Source organism: Taudactylus pleione, unplaced genomic scaffold, assembly GCF_031769625.1.
Source record: "Taudactylus pleione unplaced genomic scaffold, aTauple2 ptg000093l, whole genome shotgun sequence".
NCBI lineage: Eukaryota > Metazoa > Chordata > Amphibia > Anura > Myobatrachidae > Taudactylus > Taudactylus pleione.
The window spans coordinates 11548401-11562109 of NW_028284495.1; the positions used below are offsets into that span (position 1 = coordinate 11548401).

Consider the following 13709-nt stretch of genomic DNA (forward strand, 5'->3'; position numbering starts at 1 on the left):
ATACTAGCACTGTGACTCCTTGGGCAGTAGCCCTCTGTGTATAAAAGCACTGCGACTCCTTGGGCCATAGCCCACTGTGTATACAAGTACTGTGTGTTTCATAAATGTGCTTTAAACTGTGTCTGTGCCTCTGCTCTGTCGCTTAGTAACCAGACAGCTCACTGCAGCCTTTGGCCAATAATGGTGAAAACAATATTGTGAGCTGTGAGGTTGTCTAACTTGACTGTAAATGACTGAAAATTAATGTTATTGAGGTTAATAATAGTCTAGAAGCAAAAAAAAGCCCAAATTATGTGATTTTAGCTTTTTTGGGGCACTTTTTGTAAAAAATCCAAATCCAAAACCAGTCACAGCAGGTTTGGCAAATCCAAATGACGAACCAGAGCAAAATCCAAATCCAGCAAAAATGGTCGGGCGCACATCCCTAGTTTACCATGGATTGTACACAATGTATAGATTCCCACATTAAGATGCAAATGATATAACTGGATATATTATGCTCTACCCACAGTAAATTATAGCAAGGAGAAGGTATTAAAATTAAGACAAATTTCTGTTACAATTCATGGCATTAAACAACTGGAAGGTACTTTAGGTAGACTATTAACTCCTGATTTACAATATCTGTGAGCATCTGAATAAGAACTGATGGGGACTGGTAGCAGACTAATGCCAGCACTTGTGATGGGGAGAGAGTTGGTTGCTGGTTGTAATCTAGGAAGTATGTAAAATAGCCATAACAGTATGTTTATCTATGAATGGCAATTTGTTGGCATGGTCATTAGAGCCTGAAAAAGCCCATGACATGTTTAGCTGTACAAGTCACCCAGTATAGAGTACTAAATTGCAATCACATATAGAAAGCAGCACAGTTCAGACTTAAGCAAACTACAGGTTCCAGCATACAAGGGACAGATTTCATCCACCTGCCAGGACAGCAGCGCTCGCTCAAAAAAAAAATGGGAAACATTCCCATTCTACATTTTTTCAGTCCCAATAGAAAGCACAAGTCCACTGTACGATACAGCTACCTCACGTGACATTAACACAAGACTAATTGTGCAGAATTTACCATATGCGTGAGACACTAAAATTTGGAAACACTACAGTAACAGCGCATTTGTTTCATAGGGAAGGCCAAGTAATGTTTAAAAATACATGTTCACGCTTTAATTTATATCCTCAGAGGCCAACTAAATTTTTGGTGATGACCACCAAGTGCCGGCATTATGAATGTTTCTCCGGCACCTTGCGCCCACCAAAATGAGATGCGCAGGAAAATCTGTGGTGCGTGTTGCTTTACTGTAGTAGAGTCTATGAAAGTACTGTGTGATATTCCTATTGCCTGCACTGCTTCTTGTGCAAGTTCACTATGTACTACGCAGTTTTATTATTTATTACCAGTTATTTATATAGCGCAAACATATTCCGCAGCGCATTACAGAGAATATATGACCATTCACATCAGTGCCTGCCCCAGTAGAGCTTACAATCTATTGGCCTGATTCAGAGCCGCTCGTAAGCGGCCACTCGTTCGCTCCGAGCAATGTTCGCACATCTGCGCATGCGTATGGGTGGTAATGCGCATGCGCCAACCAGTCAGTGTGGTCGGAAAATGTGTGTTCGCAAAATTGCGAGTGCCTGCTAATTTGAGTGACAGGATGAGGCGTTTGTGGGTGATAACAGGGGAAGGTGCTTGAAAACGGGGAGTGGAGATCCGAACGCAGGCGTGCCAAATGGTCAAAACGGGCGTTTTAAGGATGTGCATAATTAACAAAGCAGCGTCATCGACCACGTCACTTGGTTGTTTCTTAGCCTGAACTGTTCGCATGATTGCGGTAGGAAAATCCAACCACAAGCACTGCGAGCAGTTCAGACGCCTTTCGATGTACTCGATTAATCAAATAAATAGCGGAGATGACGTATGATGCGAGCGGCCAGGGGGCGTCTTTACAAAATAGCGAGCGCATGTTTCGTTCGCTCGCTCAGACATAGAGGCGTTAACAGACCGCAAAGACCGAGCGCTCAAATTAAATAGCCGGCCCCTTTTTCTGAACGAGCGAGCGCAAATAGCGTCTGGCTCTGAATCAGGCCCTATGTTTCCTACCACATGCTCACACACACATACGTACTAGGGTTCATTTGTGTTGGGAGCCAATTAACCTACCCGTATATTTAAAAGATCCCCATTACATTTGCAAAAATATGTGTCTGCGCAATTCTATTTCATTATTGGTATGTTGAGATACACACATCTTAAAAAAACATTGCACCTTAAATCTATAGATACGTCCAGAGCAATTCTACATTAATAAGCATCATCAACTTGAAAAGCACCCCAGTCTTGTGTTGATGTAGAATTTGCGTTTGGCATAAAATTGTATTCAAAACATATGCATAACACACTTCCAAGAAGCTGCCTTTACTTGCAATACAGTAATAGGGTGCAAGTGCATTTGCATGCAAACTGTCTTCACCTGCTCCTCCAAGTGCAAAGTTCACAAGTGTCAGATACATTCAGCTCAAATACACAGTGTGACTATGTTACATAAAACGCAAAGTGATGCACTGTAACACACAGGTATACCCCTATATGTGTTCTTTAAATTAGATATATGACCCTTGTTTCATATAGAGGTGCATCGCATAGCACTATTTTCCCACATCAGTAAGGCTGGGTACACACGTAAAGATTTTCTGTCCAACCATCCAACTAGTTGATTGGTTGGAATGAAAATCTGGTAACGTATGGGAGTAAGTGATGATCAGCAATTTGCTCCTAAATTCCAGAAAACAGATGAAAATGGTCGGTCTGACAAGTTTGTTAAATGTTTGATCTAAACAATTTGTTGAAACAACAGTTTTTGACCATTTTTCGGCGTTTGGGAGCAAATTGCTGATTGTCATTTGCTTTCATACGTTACCAGATTATCATTCCAACCAATAAACTAGTTGGATGGTTGGACAGAAACTCTTTAGATGTGTACCCAGCCTAAGAAAGGAGCCTCACATCACTAATCACTTATCAATGTTAAAATTGCTTAGAATAAACATCATTAAACTCTCTTTTCAAAGAGTAAAAACAAAAAAACACCAGTACCATAATGTGCACACGTTTCACATAAACTGCTCTTCTATTACAGACAAAAGGTGACATGTTCGCAGTTGACTAGGGAAGTTTCATTGTTAAAGTGAAACATAAGCCAGACACAGGTCCCCGAGCAATAACAAAAGGCTATTTTCTGCCCATACAACTTATTCACTAGAAGAAACCAAGTGTGCACATTATTATATTTAGGTGCTTGGCAGAAAGAAAAAAAAAAAAGAGAACCGTGAAACATCTGTGCTCACTGCCAAGAACAGGAAAAGCAAATATGCACATAAAACCCTTGGTGTGTCTAGCTCCATTTCACTATAATATTTATATATTGAGCTGTCTAGCCAGCAAGATACATGGCATCCAGGCAGATACCACAGCTGGCAATATGGCCAAAAGATGTACAAATATAGACAGCTTATCCTTCATTGGATTTTACTTTTACAATAAATTTGTACCACGAGTGCAGAGCCCAGAAATGGTAGTTTATGGATACTTGGCATCTATACAGATGCAAATATAGAGTTAGTATGGGCCCTTATGTGTGGTCTATACACACAGTAATACTGCTTTTACATCAAAGACCCAGATCTGCCCCGGGATTTGGAACACGTTCCCAACCCGGGACAGACTCCCTTTTACATCACGGCGCCGACCCAGGCACCGCTCACACCGGAGCCGGGTAAGCACTGACCCGGTTCTCCAGCACAGGTGAGCAGTGCTTCTTCCTCTCACTCCCCTTCCGCGACCCTCTTACCTCATTCCGCAGTGATCCGAAGGAAGGCCGGGCGGGTGGGGTTCACTGCTCCGTTCTGGTCGGCCCGGCAGTGGTCGCTTGGAGATTATGTCATCTCCAAGCTCCACTGAAACCGGCCAATCAAGCAGCATTAGTCACGACCCGGGTCACGCCGTATACACTGGAGGGTGACACGGGAACGACTCGTGCTCAGCCCTGCAAGCTAGCAGGGTTGGAGCCCCGGGTCACTGAACCCGGGCTGATCTATTTACACCAACAAAAATCCCGGGTTGATGCACGTTCACATCAACCTGAGATTTTTAAGTCAGACCCCTTTCACACTGCCATCAAATAACCCAGGTTACTGCACATGAATGCGCTGCAACCCGGGTTACTATGCGGTGTGAAAGGGCCAGGTTGAAATATTCCAGGTCGAGCGACCCGGCATTTCAACCTGGGTAACTTGCAGTGTTGAACACGAGTTCAACCTGGCTCGTGGTGCGGTGTGAACGGGTAACTCGGGTTGAGGCGACCCGGGTCCCGTTCACTACATAGGGAGAGCCGCCGCCCAAGCGCCTCTACAGGTATTCATAATGGAAACTGTGATTAAGCCCAAGCGCCGGGCTCATCACGATTGCCGGGTCGATCCACCAGTCTGAAATGGGTCTGAGGTGGGTCGCACCCGGGATGGACTCGTGCACAAATCCCGAGTGCGACCTGCAATTTGCGATCTGAAAGGGTTGTAAAAGTGGTATAAATAAGCTGGCATTGTGCTATGCCCTCTACACCTCCCACACATGCTTCCCCCTACAGCAGCTCTCGGGAGGCCCAGGTAAGACTTCAGCAAGTATGCCCATGGTAGATATCTCACCAAAGCAGGGGCCACACAAAGGCGTTTCCATCTACAACTCTTACAATGGCCAGACCTAAAATAGTAGGCATAAATCTCATCACAATACCGGTCTAAATCAACACCTTCAGATTTCTACGACACCAGTTCACATTGTTTAAATGAGACTTAAATCACAGTTTCCATTATGAATACCTGTAGAGGTGACATTACATTTCTGGCTGCAGGCCCAGGACTAAAACATTCTTGTATAACCACAGTAAGCATGTCACCCGCTTTTAACAAGTTAATTTCAACATTTCCACTTATGGATCCTTCCCACACACTATTCTCTAAATTTGGGACAATGCTTAGGCATCTGTTCCTGAAATACACAATAAAAATGTGAACCTGGGTCAAAGTTAAATGCCCTCTTCACTGTATTTATTCTAAGTTCTTTATTTGTGTCTGATCGCAGATAGATGAGAAATGTCCTCCTATAGGTGCGTACACACGGTACGATATCTATGAACGATATAGTTCATTTTTATGCAGCGAACGACCAACAATGCGCGTTCCCGTATGGACGATAACGATATCTATGGTCGTCCGTACATGCAGGCCAACTTGGATGATTTCATCAAGATTTGCAGAGATGTGGCAGGATGACTTCACTGAAAGATATCCATCATAGATATCTATCACTGTGTACACCCAATATCGTTTGTCCTGCACTACAGAAAGTTCAAGGGAAGTCGTTCAGCGAAATCGTGTGCTTTGCAGATTGTGCCATGTGTGTGCCGCTTAACAGAAGTGTAATGAATCACTTTTATTCACCTTTTCTCACCATATCTCATGAGTGCTGGTAAATGATTAGAAAGTACTCATAAAGTGTGTTTATTTTAATAAGTACGACATAAAGGGCCTCATTTACAGTTGGTAGCAAATGCTCAAGGGTGCAAATTTGCATCTGAACAAATCAAAATCTTTGCATACAGCAGTGGTTCCCAAACTGAGTGCCATGCACCCTGGGGTATCCCAAGGCACTTGCAGAGCTGCCTCAGGTTGAGAGAAAATGCTATATTTATACTACTAAGTTGCGATGGTATGGAGGGGTTGGATACGCGATCCTGGCACACACAATAACAGCGGTCATAATCCAGACGGTGGAAATCCCGACGCAAGCAGGTAAGTATCCTAACCATATCCCAACTTTCCTGCAGCCTAACCCTAATCCTCCCCGCAGCCTAACCATAACTGCCCCACCCTACCCCTGTAGCCTCTCTCTAAAGCTGGGTACACACTGGAGCGACTGGCAATCAGTCCAATGTTCAAGGAGATTTGCCTTCACCCTGGATATTGCATGATTGCCAGTACACATTAACCGATTGAATGATCGTTCCGACTTCATTAATATGTATGGCCCCACATGCGATATTGTGTAATTGGCCGAGCAGCATGGCCAATCACACAATATCGCATGCGCCTGCGGGAGCGTACAAATTGGGTATACACACTGCACGATATGCCCGATTTGTCATTCCGATTTAGCCAAATCAGGCCAATAACGCTCCAGTGTGTACCCGGCTCAACCCTCCCCTCCCGCAGCCTAACCCCAACTCTCCCACTAGTGCCTGCCCCTAATACCTAATTCTAATACTTAGCGTCGGGATCGCAGCTGGAGATGGGATTCTGACCACTGGGATGCCGACTACATCCCAGTATGGGGCATTGTGTGCGCCAGAATGCCGAGTACATCCCGATATGGAGATAGTCCTCCTTTCTAGATGACCTGGGTTCCCAGGCTGTAGCCCCACATGCTGCTATACAGTACACTACTGCGTGATCTACTGTAGTACCATCATCTCCATAATTAGGGGCAATATATTCTATTTAGCAATGTGCGTATCATGGACAGGGATATGAAAAGGAGCAGTCTCATTTAATATGCACACATTCCTACCAAGTGGTGCTAAGAATAAACTGTCTTGCCCCTAGAGCGTGTCGTTGCTTAGGTTCCATCAAAGCGAATGGTAATTAGATGAAATAAGAGGTCTACACAATTTGGGACGAGGACGTGAAAAATGTAAAATGTTAAAACACTCCAAGTCAAAATGATGTTATATATCTTTATGTGCGATATTTACATTATTTGAATGAGCTAATTACTATGGTAAATCCATAGAATCAGAATGGCAATACACTTTCATCAAAACATAGCCTGCAGCAGAGAAAGAGAAGCAGGCCCCCATCACCATCAGCCAGCTCACCTCTCTGTAATAAACACACCACCAGCAGTCAAATAACATGTAGTAAAACCAGACGGCCGCGAGGGCAGCTTGCCTTCTGAGAACCACTGGCGCAGCTCATGTTTTATGTTAATGGCACTGATAACACATTCACAATTAAATGGTATATGTACTGATTTCCATAGCTATAGAGATATATTTATCCATCTATAGAAAACAATGTACAATAGGATAGATTAAATTAACAGATACTCAATGTCGTAAAAGAACCAGTAAATTGTCAAAATAAAATCTGATGTAATTCAAGACTACCTTCCAAATTATGCAATTTATTTAAAAGTCCATGGGGAAAGAAGGGGTTAAGTAAAACCATGACCCTATGACCTCTACAATCATGACTTCCACCAATGGAAAAGCTGGACCTTTACAAAGCCCTATCAATCTGGCTTTTACCATTGCAGGCTGCAGCTTAGCCCTGTACAGATTCTCATTTTTGTGAGCACCAGAGCAGGCACAGGCACAAGCACAAGCTGTCTCTGTCTCTTGACTATTTCCTTCCGTTTTTCGACAGCTATATCAGGCAAAAAAAAAAAAAAGAAGCAGGAATGGCTTCATGCTGCCAGCAGAGGATCATTACAACTGCTGCTAATTCCCTTTCACTCCATTCCAGAAATTAAATAAAATGTGAACGCCAATAGGTTTAATTAAATCAATGATCCACACCATGGCGGGTCACTTTACTTTCAGTCGTCAGCTATAACAGCAAAAAAAAAGGAGAAAAAAAAAACACAATAATGACAAAATGTTGATTACATTGTAAAGCAGTGGAATATACAGACTTTAAAAATGGCTTCTCTGCAATGTTATATAATAGCCAATGCCCCCTTAATGCTGCCTGTAAAGGTGGTAGTGGTGGATGCTAGCACCTTTCTTGTTACAGTAACCAGGCATCTACTGCTTTTCAATTACATAACCTTCCAGCAACACAAACGCAGTGCCAAATCCAGCACACGCCTGATGAGATTTAAAACCCTGCTTAGCTGGAGAGGACTCCCTCCACATTCCCCAGCATGAGAAGGGTTAAATCTGTTGTTTCTGCAAACACGGGATCACTGACCAGACCCCCCCCCAAAAAAAAAAAAAAAAATGTAAAAGAAATATAAATAAAATAAATAAATGTTACAATTGATAATAAGCCCCAGCTTTGCCCTGAGAACATGCACTATGGTGACCGTTACCTGTAGGAGCGTTCTCCTCGTACTGTGTGCTTCCTAAAAGGGATGATGCTCCCGTTATCATGAATGATGTCGTTGTTGTTTTCTCCATTTGGGGACAGCGTTTGGGTAGGACCCGGCATTGGTGCTGTCCCAGCAATGGGGTGGGAATGATAGAACAGAAAGGATTGCACTGGCCTCCTGTGTGTGTGACCTGCAGCGTGTGTTTGGCTATTAGGGCTGTACGGTGCGGGCAGGCGGCTGCTGCTGCTGTTGCTGGGACCCTGCTGCTGCCACGGATCTCTCTCTCTCTCTTCCTCCTCTCTCGCTCTCCAGCTCTGGCTACAGCTTGACGTCAAAACAGCCTGGAGCAGCATCCCGGTCACATGACTAGGTCCCTCGCCATGGCAACCGGCTAACTCATCAGATCCTTTCACTCCAGTCCACACACTCAGAATGCACACTACTATCCTGTAATAACAAAACACACACACGCACACTACTATCCTGTAATAACAAAACACACACACACAGAATGCACACTACTATCACACACACACACAGAATGCACACTACTATCCTGTAATAACAAAACACTCACACACACTACTATCCTGTAATAACAAAACACACACACAGAATGCACACTACTATCCTGTAATAACAAAACACACACACACTACTAACCTGTAATAACAAAACACACACACAGAATGCACACTACTATACTGTAATAACAAAACACACACACACACACACAACTATCCTGTAATAACAAAACACACACACACAGAATGCACACTACTATACTGTAATAACAAAACAAACACACACAGAATGCACACTACTATCCTGTAATAAAACACACACACACAGAATGCACACTGCTATCCTGTAATAACAAAACACACACACAGAATGCACACTACTATCCTGTAATAACAAAACAAACACACACACTACTATCCTGTAATAACAAAACACACACACACAGAATGCACACTACTATCCTGTAATAAAACACACACACAGAATGCACACTGCTATCCTGTAATAACAAAACACACACACACAGAATGCACACTACTATCCTGTAATAACAAAACACACAGAATGTACACTACTATCCTGTAATAACAAAACACACACACAGAATGCACACTACTATCCTGTAATAAAACACACACACACAGAATGCACACTGCTATCCTGTAATAACAAAACACACACACACAGAATGCACACTACTATCCTGTAATAACAAAACACACACAGAATGTACACTACTATCCTGTAATAACAAAACACACACACAGAATGCACACTACTATCCTGTAATAACAAAACAAACACACACACTACTATCCTGTAATAACAAAACACACACACACACAGAATGCACACTACTATCCTGTAATAACAAAACACACACAACTATCCTGTAATAACAAAACAAACACACACACTACTATCCTGTAATAACAAAACACACACACACAGAATGCACACTACTATCCTGTAATAAAACACACACACAGAATGCACACTGCTATCCTGTAATAACAAAACACACACACACAGAATGCACACTACTATCCTGTAATAACAAAACACACAGAATGTACACTACTATCCTGTAATAACAAAACACACACACAGAATGTACACTACTATCCTGTAATAACAAAACACACACACACAGAATGCACACTACTATCCTGTAATAACAAAACAAACACACACACTACTATCCTGTAATAACAAAACACACACACACACTACTATCCTGTAATAACAAAACACACACACAGAATGCACACTACTATCCTGTAATAACAAAACACACACACACTACTAACCTGTAATAACAAAACACACACACAGAATGCACACTACTATACTGTAATAACAAAACACACACACACACACACAACTATCCTGTAATAACAAAACACACACACACAGAATGCACACTACTATACTGTAATAACAAAACAAACACACACAGAATGCACACTACTATCCTGTAATAAAACACACACACACAGAATGCACACTGCTATCCTGTAATAACAAAACACACACACAGAATGCACACTACTATCCTGTAATAACAAAACAAACACACACACTACTATCCTGTAATAACAAAACACACACACACAGAATGCACACTACTATCCTGTAATAAAACACACACACAGAATGCACACTGCTATCCTGTAATAACAAAACACACACACACAGAATGCACACTACTATCCTGTAATAACAAAACACACAGAATGTACACTACTATCCTGTAATAACAAAACACACACACAGAATGCACACTACTATCCTGTAATAAAACACACACACACAGAATGCACACTGCTATCCTGTAATAACAAAACACACACAGAATGTACACTACTATCCTGTAATAACAAAACACACACACAGAATGCACACTACTATCCTGTAATAACAAAACAAACACACACACTACTATCCTGTAATAACAAAACACACACACACACAGAATGCACACTACTATCCTGTAATAACAAAACACACACAACTATCCTGTAATAACAAAACAAACACACACACTACTATCCTGTAATAACAAAACACACACACACAGAATGCACACTACTATCCTGTAATAAAACACACACACAGAATGCACACTGCTATCCTGTAATAACAAAACACACACACACAGAATGCACACTACTATCCTGTAATAACAAAACACACAGAATGTACACTACTATCCTGTAATAACAAAACACACACACAGAATGTACACTACTATCCTGTAATAACAAAACACACACACACAGAATGCACACTACTATCCTGTAATAACAAAACAAACACACACACTACTATCCTGTAATAACAAAACACACACACACAGAATGCACACTACTATCCTGTAATAACAAAACACACACACACTACTATCCTGTAATAACAAAATACACACACACAGAATGCACACTACTATACTGTAATAACAAAACACACACAACTATCCTGTAATAACAAAACACACACACACAGAATGCACACTACTATCCTGTAATAAAACACACACACAGAATGCACACTGCTATCCTGTAATAACAAAACACACACACACAGAATACACACTACTATCCTGTAATAACAAAACACACAGAATGTACACTACTATCCTATAATAACAAAACACACACACACAGAATGCACACTGCTATCCTGTAATAACAAAACACACACACACAGAATGCACACTACTATCCTGTAATAACAAAACACACACAGAATGTACACTACTATCCTGTAATAACAAAACACACACACACAGAATGCACACAACTATCCTGTGATAACAAAACACACTCACAGAATGCACACTACTATCCTGTGATAACAAAACACACACACAATGCACACTACTATCCTGTAATAACAAAACACACACACACAGAATGCACACTACTATCCTGTAATAACAAAACACACACACACAATGCACACTACTATCCTGTAATAACAAAACGCACACACTCAGAATGCACACTACTATCCTGTAATAACAAAACACACACACAGAATGCACACTACTATCCTGTAATAACAAAACACGCACACACACACAGAATGCACACTACTATCCTGTAATAACAAAACACTCACACACTACTATCCTGTAATAACAAAACACACACACAGAATGCACACTACTATACTGTAATAACAAAACACACACACACAACTATAATGTAATAACAAAACACACACACACAGAATGCACACTACTATCCTGTAATAAAACACACACACAGAATGCACACTGCTATCCTGTAATAACAAAACACACACACACACATACAGAATGCACACTACTATCCTGTGATAACAAAACACACACACAGAATGCACACTACTATCCTGTGATAACAAAACACACACAGAATGTACACTACTATCCTGTAATAACAAAACACACACACACACAGAATGCACACTGCTATCCTGTAATAACAAAACACACACACACAGAATGCACACTACTATCCTGTAATAACAAAACACACACAGAATGCACACTACTATCCTGTAATAACAAAACACACACAGAATGTACACTACTATCCTGTAATAACAAAACACACACACACAGAATGCACACTACTATCCTGTAATAACAAAACACACACAGAATGTACACTACTATCCTGTAATAACAAAACACACACACACAGAATGCACACTACTATCCTGTAATAACAAAACACACACAGAATGTACACTACTATCCTGTAATAACAAAACACACACACACAGAATGCACACTACTATCCTGTAATAACAAAACACACAGAATGCACACTACTATCCTGTAATAACAAAACACACACACAGAATGCACACTACTATACTGTAATAACAAAACACACACACACAACTATAATGTAATAACAAAACACACACACACAGAATGCACACTACTATCCTGTAATAAAACACACTCACAGAATACACACTACTTTCCTGTAATAACAATACACACACACAGAATGTACACTACTATCCTGTAATAACAATACACACACAGAATGCACACTACTATCCTGTAATAACAATACACTCACACAGAATGCACACTACTATCCTGTAATAACAATACTCACACACACACTACTATCCTGCAATAACAATACACTCACACAAACACAGAATACACACTACTTTCCTGTAATAACAATACACACAGACACACAGAATGCACACTACTATCCTGTAATAACAAAACACACACATAATACACACTACTATCCTGTAATAACAATACACACTACTATCTTGTAATAACAATACACACACAGAATGTACACTACTATCCTGTAATAACAATACACTCACACAGAGAATACACATGACTATCCTGTAATAACAATACACACTACTATCCTGTAATAACAATACACACACAGAATGCACACTACTATCCTGTAATAACAATACACACACAGAATGCACACTACTATCCTGTAATAACAAAACACACACATAATATACACTATTGTTATTACAGGATAGTAGTGTGCATTCTGTATATGTGTGTATTGTTATTACAGGATAGTACACACACACAATGCACACTATTATCCTGTAATAACAATACACTCACACAATACTATCCTGTAATAACAAAACACACACAGAATGCACACTATCCTGTAACAACAAAACAGACACAGAACACACATTACTATCCTGTAACAACAACACAAGCACATACACAGAATGTACACTATAAGCAGTCTTATCATGCAATAGTAACAAAGCACATGCTAACTCCACACACACAATGCACACTGGCAGTGTTAAATTCTGTAGTAACACCACACAGAATGTACACAGTGTTATCATGTAATAACAACAAAACACATACATACACGCAATGCACACTGGCAGTGTTGTCATGTAATAATGTAACAACACAAGCACACTCACTACACACACACTGTGCAAAGGGAAAGCCTAGATCTGGCATGCAAAGCACCAACTCTCTGATTACCCCCTCCTCTTCTCCCATCCAACT

The 13709-nt window shown here is 40.9% G+C and overlaps 1 protein-coding gene across 3 annotated transcripts in view; it reads right to left on the reverse strand.

The window, feature by feature from the left end:
- MAPRE2 (microtubule associated protein RP/EB family member 2) overlaps window positions 1-13709 on the reverse strand; it is a 254743-nt gene that overhangs the window by 116279 nt on the left and 124755 nt on the right. Inside the window, exon 1 of one of the 3 annotated variants that reach the window (XM_088469553.1) lies at window positions 8150-8482. The exons of the other annotated variants lie outside the window; for them this stretch is intronic. Coding sequence (XP_088325679.1) covers window positions 8150-8268 — 119 coding nt within the window. The 5' untranslated portion in view covers window positions 8269-8482. Of the gene's footprint in view, window positions 1-8149; window positions 8483-13709 lie in introns of those variants that run through there. 3 annotated transcript variants of the gene reach the window in all.